At 48.4% G+C, this 18772-nt stretch overlaps 2 protein-coding genes across 2 annotated transcripts in view; both read left to right on the forward strand.

Moving 5' to 3' along the window:
- The window catches only part of LOC119436024 (cytochrome c oxidase subunit 4 isoform 1, mitochondrial), a 480308-nt gene that overhangs the window by 382621 nt on the left and 78915 nt on the right, over window positions 1–18772 (forward strand). The window lies entirely within an intron of this gene.
- LOC119459099 (trifunctional nucleotide phosphoesterase protein YfkN-like) overlaps window positions 1–18772 on the forward strand; it is a 91583-nt gene that overhangs the window by 22740 nt on the left and 50071 nt on the right. Inside the window, exon 5 of the mRNA XM_049668777.1 lies at window positions 10870–11042. Within this exon, the coding sequence (XP_049524734.1) occupies window positions 10870–11042 (173 nt within the window). The remainder of the gene's footprint in view (window positions 1–10869; window positions 11043–18772) is intronic.

Below are 18772 nucleotides of genomic sequence, written 5' to 3' on the forward strand. Positions count from 1 at the left end.
TCGGCGCTCAGTTTGCGTTGAAGCGATAGACAACAGCACGAAGGTCACTTCGCTCGCTTCTCCAGCGGCGCTTCCACACGCCGCCGGCGTTTGACAGCGCGTGTCCGCGCTCATTGAGTCTGATGTGCCACAGCGTGTACCAGCGCGTCGGCAACATCAGCTGGAAAAGGAGAGAGTGCCGGCTTGGCGGGCTAGGCCAGCTGCAGCAAGCGGCAGGATCAGATTTGAATGAAGGGAGGGGGAAAGGTCACGCCCGTGGCGGCAAGATCGCCGGGTCGAGGGATGCAGGGCCGCCTCGCACACGCACGCACGCAAACGTGCGCTCGCTTCGCATTCCATCGCGGTGGAGAAGGTGCTTCCGGTTGCTGCTCGCGCAAAAATGACAAAATTTGGGGCGAAATCTCTAGGTGGTCGGAGGGGAAAATTCGTTATATTGAGGGGGTCTCCCGCTGCCACTTCGTTACGTAGAGGTCTCAAATACATGTGCTTCTATGGAGCAACGGCGGGGAATCGAAAAACTTCGTTATATCCAGGAATTCGTTATATGGAGGTTCGTTATAAGCAGGTTTAACTGTACAACTCTAAAGCATCAGTTCTCGCAAATTTTCCCTTAGAGTGCCTTGCTCCTTGGCATGAAGTTTTTAGTGACCGTCCTTGTAGTTCCTACCTAATTCATCTGCTAGCATTACTCCAAGCTCTTTCTCTGAACACTACACAAATTCCCAATTACCTTTTGCTGAACTTGCATTTCTTTGATTCGAGAAAGAGATGATAAGGCGAAATTTCACAGGCAGCAGGATGTTTTAATACTTGGAACTTTGTAAATTCAGTAGTTGCATCTACACAATTTGGTTTGTTTAACGGGACTGACAGCTGGCCAGAGTGAATTGTGAGGTGTTGGTGAAAATGAAAAGGCCATCATTTATAATGATAGAATTGAGCATGTTCATGATTTAAGTAGAAATTCTAATTTTGAATTGGCATAGAAAGTTGCAAAAAATGCTAGTAGCATGAACTGGCAGTGAAGCCTTGGTACTTCAGATGTAGTATATACGGTTAATGTACGTAAGTTGGCTGTTATTAAGTACCGCATACTTATTGTTTAAAATTGCAGTTCTTATATTATTAGGTGCTTGCACTTTATTGTATGCATATTACGAACTGGAAAATGTCCACGCTAACAAACGGCGATGCCTTCTTGGTAATGAATAGATTGGCTGATCCATCACGTCTCTCAATGCATGGCTGTGCACATCAGTGCTGTTGTACGCATACAAGTTTGCAAGTGAGTACCCCGAGTTCTGTGGTCTGTGTGAGATACAAAATGCCATCGACTAATTGTGCCATGAAAGGGTGCCAGCACTGCAATAATAGCACTACTGGCATATCCTTCCACTTAGCTTGAATTGGCTAAAAAAAAAAAAGCTTGGCACATGCAGCAAGCAATAGCATGGCCTTCGAGATTGGTTTCTATTACTTGGAGGGAACTGTTGCTGGGGTGTAGACTTGGACATCACCTATTATTGTAGAAAGAATTCAACACTTCAGAAAACGTAAACTGTAGGAACATCGGCTTGATAAACAAAATATTACTTTCTTACAGCTAGGGCCACACTTGTCATCTCCTTCCCACCAATGCTGGCGTATAATTGCTATCGCGCTCGCCTATCACTGTTTCCAGCATGTTTCTTGAGCACTACTACATCCTCACTGCAGATCGAAAAATTCTCTTAAGAAATGTCCCATGGCGTATTCCACATTACCACTCTATGATTGGACACTCAGACCAGTAAGCTTCCCGTTGCGCTACAACAATGGGTACCATAAAAATGAGTTGTCAGTCCCTTTAAAATGGCATCGGTAACTTAAGTAAAGGGGAGATAAGCTTGCGCAAAATGCCTGAAATTTGTGGGGTCTGTAGTGCTTTTGGTAAACAAGGAAATGACACAGTAGTGCAAATACCGTAAGGGCATTTGTTGCACCTTCTATACAATACACCAGCTAGCTGAAATGCATGCAAGGAATACTTGTGTTCAGTAAACCTTTTTTAACTCGAACTCTGATATCTGTAAATATCAGTTAAGTCGAAATTTTTTACGGGTGTGGTTTCAATCCATTTGTTTTTCACCTCTTATCTCTAAAAGTTTTTGCGCCGGACTCTGAATATCTCGAACTCTCGATTATGACAATACCAGGAAAAAGGCAACGGGCAGCGTCGGCAGTGCCGCTTGCACTCACTTTTTACCTGATGGCAGCTTGCTATCCGAGCCAGAAGCCGCAACGCGCCGCGGCCCCCACATATTTTTCCCCTTTCTTACTATCTACAGTTTAGACCGCTTATAACGTAAGTCGCCGGAGTCCCGAATATCCGCACTATAAGCGGTACCGCACTATAACCAAAGCAACAATTTTCAAGGCCCGCACATATGCAAAACATGGGCACCGAGCCGCCACGCGTATGCGACAGTCGAGGAATGCGGCTAGAACTTTTGCATCAATGTACACTCGAATCTCGTTAATTCGAACCAAATCACGCGGCGGCCCCTCCGACCGGCATTGCTCCGGCAGCGCTATAGAGTAAAAGCTTAGGAGAGACCCCTAATTAATGTCACGCGTGAACAAAACAAAAAAAGAAGAAAAAAAATGCCGCGGAAATTTCACTCTCTCTCAAATGGCAAGGTCGCCGATTCTGCGTTGCGCCGGAACATGCGTGTACGTGCCGACGTCTCAGCCACGCTACCGTAGCCATGCGTAGAAAATGGCAGTGAACCCTTCTTTCTCCTTTATGCTTTCTCTACTTTCTAGTCACGTGTTGACCTTGCACGCTGCGGCTACGGCGAAGCGGGAAGCAGCGGCGCTTTCCCAGGCCGGCCAATGAAACTGCCCACACCGGCAAACGCCCGCTTCCCGATAACGGCAGAAAACGAAACTTCGGGGAGCTGGCGGGCGTGCACGGTGACATTCGAAAGTGAGGGAGCTACGAGGGAGGGCGAGGGGGCCACCGAAGCGGCGGAGTTGCAGAGGCGAAATTCGCTTCCCTGTCGCCCTCCTCCCTCACATTCCACAGTCTCCACGTGCGCCCTTCGCCGTGCTGTGCCGGCGCCGCCCGCTCCCTGAAGTTTCGCTTACTGCCGTTATCGTGAAGCGCGCGTTGGCCGGCGTTGGCAGTTTCGTGGTCCTCGCTCGCTATGTGCGCCGTGATATTTCACAACTCGCACTCAAGATTCTGGTTTCAGCCTCACTGGCTGTTCGTTCGCACCACGTGCCCTTCTCCTTCACTTCGTCTCTCTTTCTTCCTCGAGCACTCCTTGGGACGCCCGTTTGAGGGGAGCATTCGCCGTCTCCGTTGACTTCCGTACTCCCAGGCAGCCGCACTGTAACCGGTATTTCGTTTCCCGCAACTGCACTATAAGCGATACGTGTATACATGGAGTGCTTTGGGAAAATTAACGGGAGTCTGAAAAGACCGTACTATATCCGGTCCTGCACTATAAGTGGTTACGTTATAAGTGGTCTATACTGTATTACTACTCGCGCGCACTTGCTCGGCTGCTCACTGCCACTTTGTGGCCTGACACAGCAGCACTGAACTGGGAGTCGGTATTTTTTCTTTTTTTCCCTCTCATTTAGGACGTTGTCAGTGATGTATCAATATGGTTGCAGCATATTAATTATGACTTTGGGCAAGATGATTGGCACTTTTGAGCAGGCGCGCTTAGCCTATGCACAGTGGTCAAAAGAAACCAGCATGCCAGCCCACAGTGTTTCAGCGAGATTGCGGTTTGATAAGGACGCTCGCTTCATGCTCGCGCGAAGGTGAGGCATAAATGCCGGGTCAGTCATGGGCTTCTGCTAAAGCCATGACAATTGCACTGTTCCGTAGTTTTGGTTTTTAAGTTAAATTGTCCGGTATTCATTACAATGCAGAAAGTAGCAGTGTCAGCTTTTTTGGTGTGTGAAATCTGTTATACTCGGATAAGTGGATTCAAATCTATTATTAGGATCAATTGTCTTGACTCTATGCCAAGCATGCTGTCTTGGCACTGTGCCAGTACGCTGTTGCTCATAGAAGCTTACGTCTCCAGTGCAGATGCACGCGAAAGTTGCCGAAAATATTACTACTGGTATTTTGGAAAGGCTCCATGTGGTCTATACGCGGCCAGTGGGGTTCCATTTTCATGATTGCGCATATCTCGAAACACTGCTTACAGAAAAACCTCATTAATACGTAGTTGGCAGGTAACGTGGATCAGGTATGCACTGTGCGATGTACTAATTAACCGACAATGGCAGATGAGCGGCTATAGACTTACCGGCCAAAAGAATGCGTTAATTCTCGCTTAAACATACACACACAGACAAGTTTTATTTGTGAGCAGGCAGCAAAAAGTCTGATATTTTCACTTGGCACCATGGCGCCCTTGCAACGACGACGGCATCCTCAAACTCGACAAGGTCGCGAGCCAGTTTCTCCATCAGGTCCCACTTCTATGATTGTCAACGCAGTAGCCGCATCGGATACGGATGGGCCATCATCCACGTCGTCAACCACGACTATGACGTGGAAGCGTTACAAGCTATGGGAGCAGTAAATGTGTCATAGCTACCATGTTTTGATGTCACTATCGGTGGCGACTGCAGTCCGGGAAAGGTCCATGCTCTGCAATTTTGCTATCTATGGTCTACATGCACAACATTTCACTGATTTCATGCTTGTACAGTGTAGACCGCTTATAACGTAAGTGGTGGGAGTTGTAAAAATCTGTGCTATAAGCGGTACCGCAGTTATAATCAAAGCATGCTTTTTTCGGCTTTTGCTTATGCCAAACGGGCAACCCACCTTTCAAACACAATTTATTACATATTTCACCCACACACACATACAACACAATCACAACACAGCACAAAAACCACGTTCCCCTAACAAGTGCGGCATCAGCGGAAGAACGCTGTTATTTTCGTCTGGAGACTGGTCTCCACGCTCACACCCACGCTCCCACTCCTGAAAAAAAAGAAAAAGACAAAAAAAAAAAAAAGGAGTGCGCCACCGTTCTCCCCCACACTCCGCGCGCCCTGCTTGGACGCTTCTATCTAGTTCACTCTAGACATTGCTATAGTGATGAAAACATGCACCCTCCTTTCTCCGAAGTCTCCCGCCCTTCTCCTCCTTTTTGTTTCGCTTTTCGCTGCTGGTCTCCACGTGCGCGCCCACGCTCCCACTCCTGAAAAAAAAAAAGAAAAAAAATGCTGTATGCTGTATGTGCGAGTGAAGGCGCGTTGGGGACGCGTGCTTTCACGGAGAGCGAACATACGGCGGATAGCAAACACGACGTCGTGCGGAAGGCCGTGGGGGGATGGGAGGGAGGGAAGGGAGGCGACATTTAGCTGCGGCACTCAATTGCGTATTTTGCGACCGGGCGCAAGGAGAACTGGCGACTCAATCTCCCACACGAAAGGAGGAAAGCGTGAAGGCAGCGCGGGAGGGAGGGGGGCGCGGCTTTCTCTGCAAGCCACTGCGTACTTTGCGCGGCTGAGGGCTGTTGCGTGCACCGTATCTTGAAAGCAATCTCCACACGGCTCTGACCTTTGTATGCGATGTGCTTTCGCCGCTCAGTTTCCATTGAAGCGATAGACCACACGAACCTTCGGTCGCTGCTCCTGCCGCGTTTGCTCACGCCCGCGTTTTTACAGTGCTTGTCTGTGGTCGTCGAGTGCGATCTATTCATGTTTGCTTGTGTCGCTGACACCATGCTTGTTAATTCAGTTAGTAAGCGGATGTGGCCAAGTTTATGCAGGCGATAAAACTACTATCCTTATTCCGTAGTCTCTACTAGTAAATTTGCTTCACCTTTTGGGGGAAACTGCGACTTTTTGTTTCGCTTTTCGCCGCTGGTCTCCACGCGCGTGCCCGTGCTCCCACTCCTCTGCGTTTGCGCGCCTGGCAACCGTGCGCCCGTGAGGGCCGTGCTCGACGCCTCCTAGAAAAGGCCGTGCTCCGTGCGCCGATTTCATGGTCGCGCGCTTAAACAAAACCGCGCTATAACCGGTATTCTGCTTCGTGCGCCTACGCAATAAACGGTCCGCCTATACATTAACTTCTATGGGAGATATATCAGGGGTAAAAAAAAACCACACTATAACCGGTCCCGCCCTAAAAGCGGTTATGTTATAAGTGGGCTGCACTGTATATGCCGAAAAATGAAGTAAATACTATGCACTAACCGTTCTGCATGCGTTAAGCTACCATGGCTTAAGCAGTCAGCGAATACATTAGGTGCACTGGCGACAAGGTGAGGAATTCATCGTGACTATATTTTTAAGCCAGAAATATTTATTGAGCGGGTATGTATTAATGAAGTTTTACTGCACCTAGAAATTATTTTTCGGTTTTACAGCTTTGATTTCACGGGGATTTACTGTAGTTCCGTCGAGGAATCGAGGATATTAACTCACCGTGCAAGGTTACCAAATGAATGGTTTGCCCATGCCCGACTCCAAAGTACAGTATAGACCACTTATAACGTAACCGCTTATAGTGCAGGACCGGATATAATACGGTCTTTTCAGACTCCTGTTAATTTTCCCATAGCACTCCACGTATACGCGTATCGCTTATAGTGCAGTTGTGGGACACGAAATACCGGTTACAGTGCGGCTGCCTGGAAGTTCGGCAGTCAACCTAGATGGCAAACGCTCCCCTCAAACCACAAATACCATATTTACTTGAATCTAACGTGCACTTTTTTCCGATAAAGCAGGTCAAAAAATTGTGCGTGCGTTAGAATCGAGTACGACCCTAAATCTGCATTACCATATAACCGTCGCCTTTTTAAAATGGCCGCCTCGCACGCGCGTCGAGCCTAGGTACTCTCGAGCCTAGCTACCGTACGTAGTTTCCTCCATGTGCTGCAGTACACGTTTCTTAGGCAGTAGTCTACTGTCTGTCTTCACGTTCTCTGCCTCTGCTCTATCAGTATGAAGTATCGAGTTCATCATGATGCCGCATTTAAAAGGAAAGTGATCATGTGTGTGGAGACGGACGGAAATCACGGGCGTTCGGAGAATCCGAAACTTACGTTCGGGACTGGCGCAAACGGAAGGAGAGGATTTTTGCCGGCAAAGCAATGCGGAATGGTTTCAGTGGCCCGAAGCAGGGCGTAATCTGCGACGATCCACTTCGGCGATACGATCACCTTGGCCCTATCTTGAAAGCAATCTGTGACGGGGAAAGTCCGCCGCGCGCCGTGTTTTCGCTGCTTATAGGTCGCGTTGAAGCGAGAGGCATGATAGCACGAAGGTCAGTTTGCTCGCCGCGCTTTGTCACTCGAGCGTTTTGACAGTTCGTTTCCGCGGTCAACGAGCGAGATGTATTCATGTTTGCTTGCGCGTGTGTGACACCGTGCTTGTTAATTTATTTAGTAAGCGAATACGGAACCTAGAGCACAGTTACAGCGACGGCAGAAATGCGCCTGGAGTGTCCATTATCGCAATAAAATAGTTCTTTTGGTCTTAGTGCGGTACCACTTATAGTGCGGATATTCGCGACTCCGGCGACTAACGCTATAAGCGGTCTACACTGTACAAGTTATTCACGGGTACGGTCCCGCGAACGGAAGTTCATCTGAGCAATCATGTTTGCCCGTACAAGTGCTGCTCTTTTAAACCGAATGGAAAGCCATCTGCGGGACAGTTGCGAAGACCATTGGTGAGGACGTGTTTGGTCTGTGCACGCCAATGTCCTGAATCCATAGAGGAGGAAGCAAGTGTTCCTGTTGTGCCCAAGTTATCCGCACTGTCAGGTGGTGCTTGCATTGGAACACTTATGCCATCTCTCATCACAGCTGCGTACTGTGACACGGACTTCCACCATAACGTGTGTGTCGCACGGTGATGCCGAATGTCAGGAGATGCAATAGTCATGTGGGGAAGATGAATGCCAGGGGACACAAAAGACTCGAAGGTCCCAAATTTTAACCATGGTATCGTTGCAGCAATATTTTCAAGTGGAACTTACTTTCGGGGTATACCTCATACTAAATAATATAAAAGGCCAGTAGTGGATAGCAGAAATATTTTGGCTTTCACATTTGATTGTCCAAAGTTATTAAAATAAATCAGCTTTTAATATTGGTTGGCAGAATAAGCCGATACTCACTCACCAATATTTTGACAGGCTCTGTAGTACTCACTCACACTTATGACTCGCATATTTCGGCACTCACTCACATACCTACTCGTGCATACTCATACTCACCAACAGTCACTCGTGTTCATAATCGCTTCCATTCACACATACTGGCACCCACTCACAATCATACTTGTGTCCACTTTCATTCACTAGCACTCTCATAAATACGTACTCACGTCCACTCAACAGAACTTTCTCTGACTTTTGCTCGTACTTACGTCCACTCGAACTTGTAGGCACTAACTCCCATTCATACTCATGTCTCCTCACACTCTTCGTCACTCACTAATGCTTATCTTACACCTATGAAATATGCGTGGAGTGAGTGTAAGCCAGCATTCTTGTGAGTAAGTATGCGGACCTATGGCTTTTGACAGCACTGTTTACCTGAAGAAATACTTAGTATGCTTTGTGGCTTTTGACAGCACTGTTTACCTGAAGAAATACTTAGTATGCTTATCTACATGCCGAATACAGTGGAACCCTGTTGATATTGTCGCAACGTCAAAAACAGAGGTTGCACAGCCCTGATCAAGAGGAATAGCAGGAGGTCGCCTTTTTAATACAGCGCGCTACTGCGACTTCTTCTTCTTCGCCTCGCCTTGATAGAAGCGCGCATGCCTGCTCGCATAGTCCTCCTCTTCATCGGAGTACAGGCGCGGCAATATGTTCCTAGCTGTTGCGTTTTCCTGGCTGCTACGTTGTATTTTCGTGGTTGCTTATCTTACACCTATGAAATATGCGTGGAGTGAGTATAAGCCAGCATGCTTGTGAGTGAGTATGCGGACCTATGTCTTTTGACAGCACTGTTTACCTGAAGAAATACTTAGTATGCTTATCTACATGCCGAATACAGTGGAACCCTGTTGATATTGTCGCAATGTCAAAAAAAGAGATCGCACAGCCCTGATCAAGAGGAATAGCAGGAGGTCGCCTTTTTAATACAGCGCGCTACTGCGACTTCTCCTTCGCTGCGCCTTGATAGAAGCGCGCATGCTTGCTCGCATAGTCCTCCTCTTCATCGAAGTACAGGCGCGGCAATATGTTCCTAGCTGTTGTGTTTTCCCGGCTGCTACGTTGCATTTTCGTGGTTCCGACCTAAAGCTTATTCGTCCCTACATATTGTATTCTCATTTGATACATCACCATTCTGCAATGTTACTTCACCTTACATTGCGTTTGAACACGGTGGTCATGTAAATTTAGCACTGCAGAAGAAAATTAGCTCTCACATGTTGCTACGAAGATGATAAATGTATACTCACGGTTAAGCTTGTCAAGCTCCACTCGTGGCCCCACGCCGACATGCCTGAAGTATGAGATCATCAGTCCCGATAAGCGTGTCTCGCCGGTTAAGCTTGTCAAGCTCCACCGGTGGCCCCACGCCAAAATGCCGGAAGTATGTGATCGTCAGTCCCGATAAGCTTGTCGCCCCGTGGTTCTAATTTTACAAGTTTTCTTAAGTCAGCTTCGCCGCAATACGGACGTGTTATGCGGTGAAGCATATTAAGAGCAGAAAGAGGCCACTGTTAGGGAACATAGTACGTGTCCCATATTTATACATGTGTGCATGCGCCGTCTCTGGTCGCAGTACAAGTGCCGAGATGTATAATAACTATACTGGCAGCCATTCAGAGCTGTTAATGACATTGCTGTTGTGATTTTAGGCCTACCTCACTGTTACGTTTTTTTCCTGCGGTTCCTTGAAAAACGTATCAACAGGGTTCTACTGTATCAGACACAACGCTCACTGTAATGATTGCTGCAAAATGTCTAGCAAGCACTCAGCCAAAATTTACAGATACTAACAATAAAAAAAAGGTAAATGACGTGCTTGTCCAATCAGACAGCCAAAATGCAGATGGCACAATTGATAGGGTGGCTGTTTGATGATTCTAAGAATTTAAATTGACATGAATGCCATTTTGCATTTACTGAAAAAATTGTAATTGCCTGCTACCTGCTTATAGTGTACCAATGTGAATTCAGTTTTCTACTCCAATGCCATCCGGCTGACATTCGTAGGACACTTTCATATCATGCCTCTGAGACATCTAAAAACTGCTTATTGCTGTGTCATCCAGAACAAGTAAAACCCTTTTTTCCGTGAACACCAACGTAACTGACAAGCAGAATGCTTTTATTGTGGATAGTGTGGCAGAGTGCTGTGCATTTGTACGGCACTCTGCTGTGCAAATTTCACACTTGTCTTGGTATTCAAAAGTGTGCACAATATGCACAGAAAGAATAATCCACAGCAAAAGTCATCAACATGAAACACTATTGTAAATATTGCTCATGTGTAGAAGGAGCAAGGTATAGTGAAAACTTTTGCATGGTTTTCTCAGTGGATGCACTTTGATAAAATCTCTAGAAAACTGCAGAAATATGCTTTATGTTCCATTACTGCTTCATTTGGGGATTGGAAACTCGCTATGTCATTTCATGATTTTGAAAACATTTGAAGAAAAAATAAGGGGGGGGGGGGGGAGTGCTTGGTATGTGACAACATGATATAAAAGTGGTGGTAAGGCACATGTTCAGCATAAGTGCTTGCTCAGTATTTTACGGTAGCCTGAGCCTGAATTCCAGGTGCATGATTCATGTGGTAATGTGCATAGATATTTCTTCTTGCATGATATGTTACATGAGATTTTCCCGTTCTTTTCCTCTGCATTGAACTATGCAAGTCATGTATTTTTCTTGTCTTTTGCTTTTGTGCTTACAGAAAGGTGTAGACTATGTTATAGCTTTAACCCACATGAGAACTCCCAACGACTGCCGCTTGGCAGCCAATGTAGATGAGGTAGATCTTATCTTAGGAGGCCATGACCATGTCTATGAAGTCAAAAGGGTGAGTTTTTCCCTCTGATTTTCTTCCTTTTTGTTGTCTTTTCTTCTTTTGTAAAAGTAAGCTTTTAATATAATATACCTGGCTAAAGCTGTAAGCAAAATTTTTGTGTGCATGAAATTAATTAAAAAGGTAATGAAACCTGTACTCTGCTCCCGTTGCTGCTTGGGATTCCATTTCACTTTATCATAACTGCCCGTTATTTAAAGTCTACAACTCCGTGTTGAATTTATTCCATGGCAATCAAATGGGCATATCAGTTCTATTTCTCTTCTGAATGAAGTGTCACTGCATGTGTCATAGCTTGAACAGCTATGTGATCCCAGTATTCCATTCATTATGGTCTGTGAAGTACAGTTGTCATTAATATGAAAGGGCACAGCAAATTTTTTAAAACTATGATAACTTGTTATGCATGGGTTCAATTCTAGGAACTTGATACTTAACAAGTTTTCCTGATGAAATTTTAGTATCACTGAACACTTGTATGGAGAGCATGTGTGTTTAGCCCCTACAAAAAATTAGGCGTTCCCTTTCATATTTGTGATGACTGTACACTTTCTTAACAAATATGCTACTTATTTTAACAAACCTAAAGTGGTTTGCATTAACTGAAATGAAGGAAAGCACAGGATTTAAAAAAGGTGAATTTTAGGGGCTTGCACAGATTGCGTTTTCATGCATTTTTCTGTGCTCCTGTTAGAGCTGAACTTGCCCGTGCTATATAAAACTGCCCTTGTGAATTAAGAGAAGAGCACACAAATGGAAAACAATTTTTTGGAGTTCATGAAGTAAATTTCTGTATTTTATAATATCGCTCCTACCACAATTTGTAGTATTCCATAAGCTGTGTGTAAAGTACTGCATGGTGCAGTTTTCTCAGTGTATGGTTCACAGACCATAAAGAGTCAAAGAGTTGAAGGGCATCCATGTACTCTAGAGGCTCTCCATTGATATCAATATACTGTAAAGGGGTGTACTGAACAGTTCAGATGGTAGCGTCTGTTCGTAACCGAGAAGGCAGGTGATGCAGAGCAGGAACAGCTGGTTGCCCGAACGTCTCACACTCGTGCTAAGCACTGGCGATCCGGCTGGCCCACTGGTTGCACTGCAGGCATTGAACAGACGATCTGGCTAGCCTTGTCCTTATGCTCTTCTTCTTCATTACAATTACCCCCGGTGCAAAAGCGGAGCCATCCTGGCAACTTATGACGTGGAGACGGGCTGGTCATAGAATTGTTTCAGGCGGTGAACGTGGACAACATCCCGTCCACGGCGGCGCTTGTCGGATGTCGGTGTAAACGGCTCTATGACATAGTTGACCGGAGAGGTGCGTTCGACGATGCGGTATGATCCATCATACTTCGAGAGAAGTTTTGTCGAAAGTCCAGGCGTGGTAGAAGGCACAGACAACAAGACAAGTGTGCCGGGAGCGAAGTTCAGATTCGCAGCGTCGCCATCACGATTGGCTTTTTGTCATTGTTGGTCGTCGGAGGTGAAATGTCGGGCTAATTGATGGCATTCCTCGGTGTATCGGGCGACAGCTGAAACGGGAGCACACTCTGACGCGTCTGGTGTATAAGGCAAAACCGTATCGATGGTATGGGAAGGATCGAGACCGTAGAGGAGGAAGTACGGGGAAAATCCTGTAGTACTTTGGGTAGCCGTATTGTATGTGTACGTGACAAATGGGAGGATGATGTCCCAGTTTGTATGCTCCGATGAAACGTACATGGCGAGCATATCACCAAGGGTTCGATTGAAACGCTCCGTAAGCCCGTTAGTTTGAGGATGGTACGCCATGGTGGTCCGGGGAACTATGCGGCATTCAGCAAGAAGAGCTTCAACCACCTGCGACAAAAACATGCGGCCTCTGTTGCTCAGCAGTTCACGAGGTGGGCCATGATGAAGAATCAAACGATGGAGCAGAAAGGATGCAACGTTACTGGCGGTTGCTGCAGGTAGATCGGCGGTTTCAGCGTAACGTGTAATTGTGATCAACTGCAACTATCATTCGTCGTTTGCCAGCAGGTGTAGCGGCCCGTACATGTCAATTCCCACACGGTCGAAGGCACGAGCAAGGTGCGGAAGCGGCTGTAATAAACCGTGGGCCGGATGAGGCGGAGATGTGCGGTGTTGGCATTGCGGGCACGAGCGGACAAACTTTTGGACAAAAGTAAACATTCCTCGCCAGTAGTAACGTTGCCGCAGGTGCTCATACGTCTTCAAAACGCTGGCGGGTGCACGCTGGGGGTGTGGGTCAGTATGGAAAGATGCGCACATGTCGGAACGCAAAGTCCTAAGGATAACTAGGAGCCACTTGCGACCTCGGGCTGGTAGTTGATACAAGAGGTTATCCCGGACAGCAAAATGGACAGCCTGGCGACGCAGGGAGCGAGAGATGGGAGATGCCGGTGAGCCAGAAAGGAGACCCAAAAGAGAGGCCACCCAAGGATCCCTGCGCTGTTCTGATGCGAAGGTGTTGATGTCGACCGACGACACCGTCTCAAAGGCGGAGAGGGAGACAGTGTCGGCTGGCAGTGGAGAGCGGGACAGAGCGTCAGCGTCAGTGTGCTTGCGGCCTGAGTGGTAGATGACATGTATGTCGTATTCTTGAATGCGAAGAGCCCAGCGAGCAAGGCGTCCAGACGGGTCTTTTAAAGAGGATAACCAACAAAGGGCGTGATGGTCAGTAACCACATTGAAAGGTCTGCCGTATAAATAAGAACCAAACTTCCCGAGTGCCCAAACGATGGCCAGGCATTCTTTTTCTGTGGCGCTGTAATTGCGTTCTGCTTTTGTCAGCGCACGACTGGCATAAGCAACGACGTACTCGGAGTAGCCAGGCTGGCGCTGCACAAGGACAGTGCCAAGGCCAATACCACTGGCATCGGTATGCACTTCAGTTGGGGCGGTGGGGTTGTAGTGTTGCAGTATAGGCGGAGACGTCAGGAGACGACGTAAGGTCACAAACGTGGTGTCGCATGCAGGAGACCAGGAGGATAGGTCGTTAGCGCCACTTAAGAGTTTTGTCAGAGGGGAGATAATCGAGGCAAAATTGCGAATAATACGTCTGAAGTAAGAACAGGGGCCAATAAAGACGTGGAGTTCTTTGAGTGTCTTAGGTTTAAGAAACTCTGCCACATCACAAAGTTTTGATGGGTCGGGGCAAATACTGTCTTGGGATACGACGTGACCTAGAATCATGAGCTTGCGCGCGGCGAACTGGCACTTTTTCAGGTTCAGTTGCAGGCCCGCGTTGGTCAAGGAGGTCAACACTTGCGTAAGGCGGTGAAGATGCCTGCTGAAATCGGGCGAACACAACAATGTCGTCTAGGTAGTTTAAACACATGCTCCATTTTAGGACGCGCAAGATATTGTCCATTATTCGTTCAAACATAGCAGGCGCATTGCATAGGCCAAATGGCATCACTATAAATTCGTATAAACCATCTGGAGTAATGAATGCGGTTTTAGGGCGATCAACTACTGACATCGGGACCTGCCAGTAGCCCGAGCGTAAATCCAACGAAGAGAAGAATTCAACGTCTTGCAAACTGTCCAGAGCATCGTCAATGCGCGGTAGAGGGTACATGTCTTTTCGCGTTATATCTTATTAAGACGGCGATAATCGACGCACAACCGAATGGAACCATCTTTTTTTGTGACGAGAACCACCGGTGATGCCCACGGGCTATGGGTAGGTCGAATGATGCCGTACTGAAGCATGTCGTCGACATGCTCACTGATCACCTAATGCTCCTTGGCTGAGATGCAGTACGGGCGCTGCCGCAATGGCGCGTTGTAGCCAGTTTCGATGTGGTGGCTGACGGTTGACGTGCTACCCAGAGCAGGCTTGGCGACATCAAAAGAACGGAACTGGGCAAGCAGGTGAAGAAGCTGGGAGCGCTGCTCGGAAGTAAGGTCATCGGCAATGAAAGGTGGGAATAAGTCAGGTGATGGCGGAGCAGAAGTGGAAAGTGCACAGAAGTCAGTGAGCTCTGCATGCGAAGCATCCGGCACGTCGGTAATAAACATGTCATCAAGAGGCTGAGCACGGCCAAGTGCTTCGCCGTAAAGAGCCTTCAGGGCTGTAGGAAGCGGATTGCAGACAACGATGGAGCTGAAACCGGCTGAAATGTGAGGCGTGGCGAAAGGGAGGGGAACATCTTTGCGGGTTATGAAGAGTTCCGAAGGAGTGAAGAGGACAGCGCCTTCAGAGACAGCACCACAAAAGACGGGAACAACGGCAGACGAGTACGGCGGTATGGCGATGTCTTACCAAAGGACTAGCTTAGAGTAGCTGTCTGGGTCAGTTGGTACATACTGAATAGTAAAAACCAGTCAAAAGACGAAGGACAGAGAAGAGCTGGGCACACACGACGACTGGAAAAGTCACAACTTTCTTGGCGCGGCGGGATTCGAACCAGGGTACACACGATCCGAAGGCGAGCGCTAACCACTAACCATAACCACTAGACTATGGCACCCACTCTGGCACCCACTCTGGCACCCAGTCCATGCACTGTGGCACCCAGTCGTCGTGTGTGCCACGTCTCTTCTCTGTCCTTCATCTTTGGACTAGCTTAGCGGGAAGAGAAGTGGCGCTGACGAGGGGCACGTTCTAGAGGCAAAAATTCTACTTCAGCACGCACACAGTTGATGACAGCGTTATTTCGCGAAATAAAGTCCCACCCAAGTATCACGTCGTGAGAGCGTGACTGCGGAACCACAAACTCCACAATATAGACAACGCCCTGAATAACAACTCTAGCTGTGCATGCTGCTGAAGGCTGAACTGGCTGGGCGCTTTCTGTGCGAAGAGAAAACTCGGAAAGTGGCGTCGTAACTTTTCATAAAGTGCGAGAGAGGCGTTCACTTAGGACAGACAAAGCTGCTCCAGTATCAATATGCGCAACGGTAGGGTTGCCGTCAACAGTAAGGTCGACAACATTTGAAGGCGACAATGGAGGACTTGTACAGATCGATGGTGACGCAGTTCCTGCCTCCTGAACTGCGGCGCTTAGTTTTCCTCTTGCGTGTGTGAAGGGCGCCGACGCATGGGAGGCAACGAGCGGTGACACGGGGAAGGTGAACGACGTGTAAGGACCGGGCGCTTGGCTGGTGGCCTGTTCGACTGCCGACTAAAAGAACTGTCGTGGAAAGGTTGCACGTCAGCGTAGGGAGGCGACTGCACAAAGCCATCAGAGTGCAGCATTCGGCGGCGGCAGAGTTGTGCAACATGGCCGGGAATACCACAGGCATAACATATGGGTCTGTTGTCTTGCGTGCGCCAAGGATTAGCAAAGGCAGGAGCAGGTCGATGAACGGGTGGTAGCAGCCTGGATGTAGCGCAACGAGTGGTTGACGAGGAGGCTGCACAGCGACGGATGCGTAAGTAAGTGGCGCGGCGACAGGGTACTGCTGATGCTGCATTGGTAGAGCCTCAGCAACTTGGTCTTCAATAACCCGCTGGAGCGTCGGGGCGAGCTGTGTAGGTCGCTGTGTAGGTGGCTGTTGCGGCAGCGGCTGCTGTTGGGGTTGCTCAGCGAAGGGTAGTAGAGAAAGCTGACATGCAACTTCCTCTCACACGAAAGCTTGGATTTGTGTGAGCAGGGGGGAGCGATCAGAGAAGACTGTCATGGAAGAGAGGGCCTCGTCAGCCACTGAGGGGCGCCTGGTCAAATCGCGCTGCCTCCTCAACTCGTCGTAGCTTTGGCACAAGTTTATGAGCTTTGCTGCGGTTCGTGGACTCTTGGCGATCAACATTTAGAAAATGTCATCGGCGATGCCCTTCAGAATGTGTTTCAATTTGTCATGTGGCATAAAAGCATCCACACGTTTGCATAGGTCGAGAACCTCTTCGATACAACAGGTGAATGTTTCACCGGGTTGTTGCACTCGCTCTCGTAACCGCTGCTCGGTGTGCAACTTGTGGACGGTGGGGTGACCGAAAACTTCAGCGAAACTGGTCTTGAACGCGGACCAGGACTGAAAGTCGGCTTTGTGATTTTTAAACCACAGGTGAGCCACTCCCGCAAGGTAGAAGATGACAGCACTTAACTTGGCAGTATCGTCCCATCGATTGTGCAAGCTCACCCGTTCGTAGGTAGACAACCAGTCATTGACGTCCTGCTCATCCGTACCGCTGAAAACCGCTGGATGGCGGAGCGGGAGAGCGCCAGAGCAGGCAACAGAGGGTGGCGGCGACGTCGGCTGGGGAGGGGCAGGCATGACGGGAGGCAGAGTCCGAGACCGGAGTTCCAGGGTGTAGATGTTCTTGAATACCTAGCACCTTCCACCAATTGTAAAGGGGTGTACTGAACAATTCAGATGGTATCGTCTGTTCGTAACCGAGAAGGCAGGTGACGCAGAGCAGGAACAGCTGGTTGCCCGAACGTCCCACACTCGTGCTAAGCACTGGCGATCCGGCTGGCCCACTGGTTGCGCTGCAGGCATTGAACAGACGATCTGGGTGGCCTTGTCCTTGTGCTCTCCTTCTTCATTACAATACCTATAAAAGAAATGAGCGAGGTATTTAGAGAGGGTGTCCATAACAATATTGTTACGCTGCGCGGCGAAGGCGAAGAAGAGGAGATTGAAGAACGGCGCATTGTGTAGAAAATGCCTGATTGCCTGCGATCTTGTCTCTATGCCCCCTCGATCATCTTGTAAATAAACCCATCTCATCCATAAAAACTTTGGTGGAGGTTCTGGGTGATCGCTGTGGACACCCTTCTTCCACGCACCCTCCGGCGAAGCAGGCGCTTGGTCGGATTACCGGCTGAAGACACGGACATGAACGAACCGCAAGCAGCTGGCAGCAGCCATGACACAAGCATGCAAGATGATAGTGAGCGCCCAAGGCAAATCATCTGCTGGATCCCTCAGAAAGAAATGCTCACCTTTTCTGGCAAAGCTGGGGAGGATGTCGATGACTGGCTGAAGTATTATCAAAGGGTAAGCGGTCACAATGGGTGGAACTCTACGGCACGACTTGCTTATGTCGTTTTCTTTCTCTACCCAATTTTATGACAACCCTGTGTACCGTGAGCCACCTATTTGCTTTAGCTGCAGAATCCGTAGACATATTGCCAGGTATTGTCGCCAACGGCATCAGCAAGTTTCGGCGATCCTCGATTATCAATCTGGAGGGCAGTACTGGGCGCCGTGGCAGACCGCTGCGCTTCTTCGACGATATCCGCGTGAACGTGTATCTCGGCGTGAGTCTCCAGCTTCCAGCCACAGTCTTGCTCCACCTCCGACCAATTATCGCCGCTCGCCGTCGCTCAGTTTCACCACCATCCCAGCTGGGAAACAAGCTAGTGCGACCGATGGAGGTGAAGTTGCGGGACAGTCACATAGTCCTCTGCCTGTCGCCATGCTAAAAAACAAAGTGTGTGTCTGCATTGATGGTTTAAATACTGATGCCTTAGTGGATACCGGTGCTACAGTTTCAGTAATGAGTGTTTTGTTTAAAAATCGTTTTGAATACAAGATTATGTTCGCATGGGACCAAAAGACTACTTTTCAAGGAGTTGGGGGCTAAACCCTGTGGCCCATTGGTGTTTGCTCTGCTGTAGTGAGTGTTGGTGGACAAGACAAGATAAACACGGGCCAAGCGACGCCTATTCGCCAGAAGCCGTACTGCGTCTCTCCTGCAGAACTAAAAGTAATCGACGGGCAGGTGCAAGAAATGCTGCGGAAAGGTGTTGTCCAGGAGTCTTGCAATC

The sequence above is a fragment of the Dermacentor silvarum genome, chromosome 1 (assembly GCF_013339745.2).
Source record: "Dermacentor silvarum isolate Dsil-2018 chromosome 1, BIME_Dsil_1.4, whole genome shotgun sequence".
NCBI lineage: Eukaryota > Metazoa > Arthropoda > Arachnida > Ixodida > Ixodidae > Dermacentor > Dermacentor silvarum.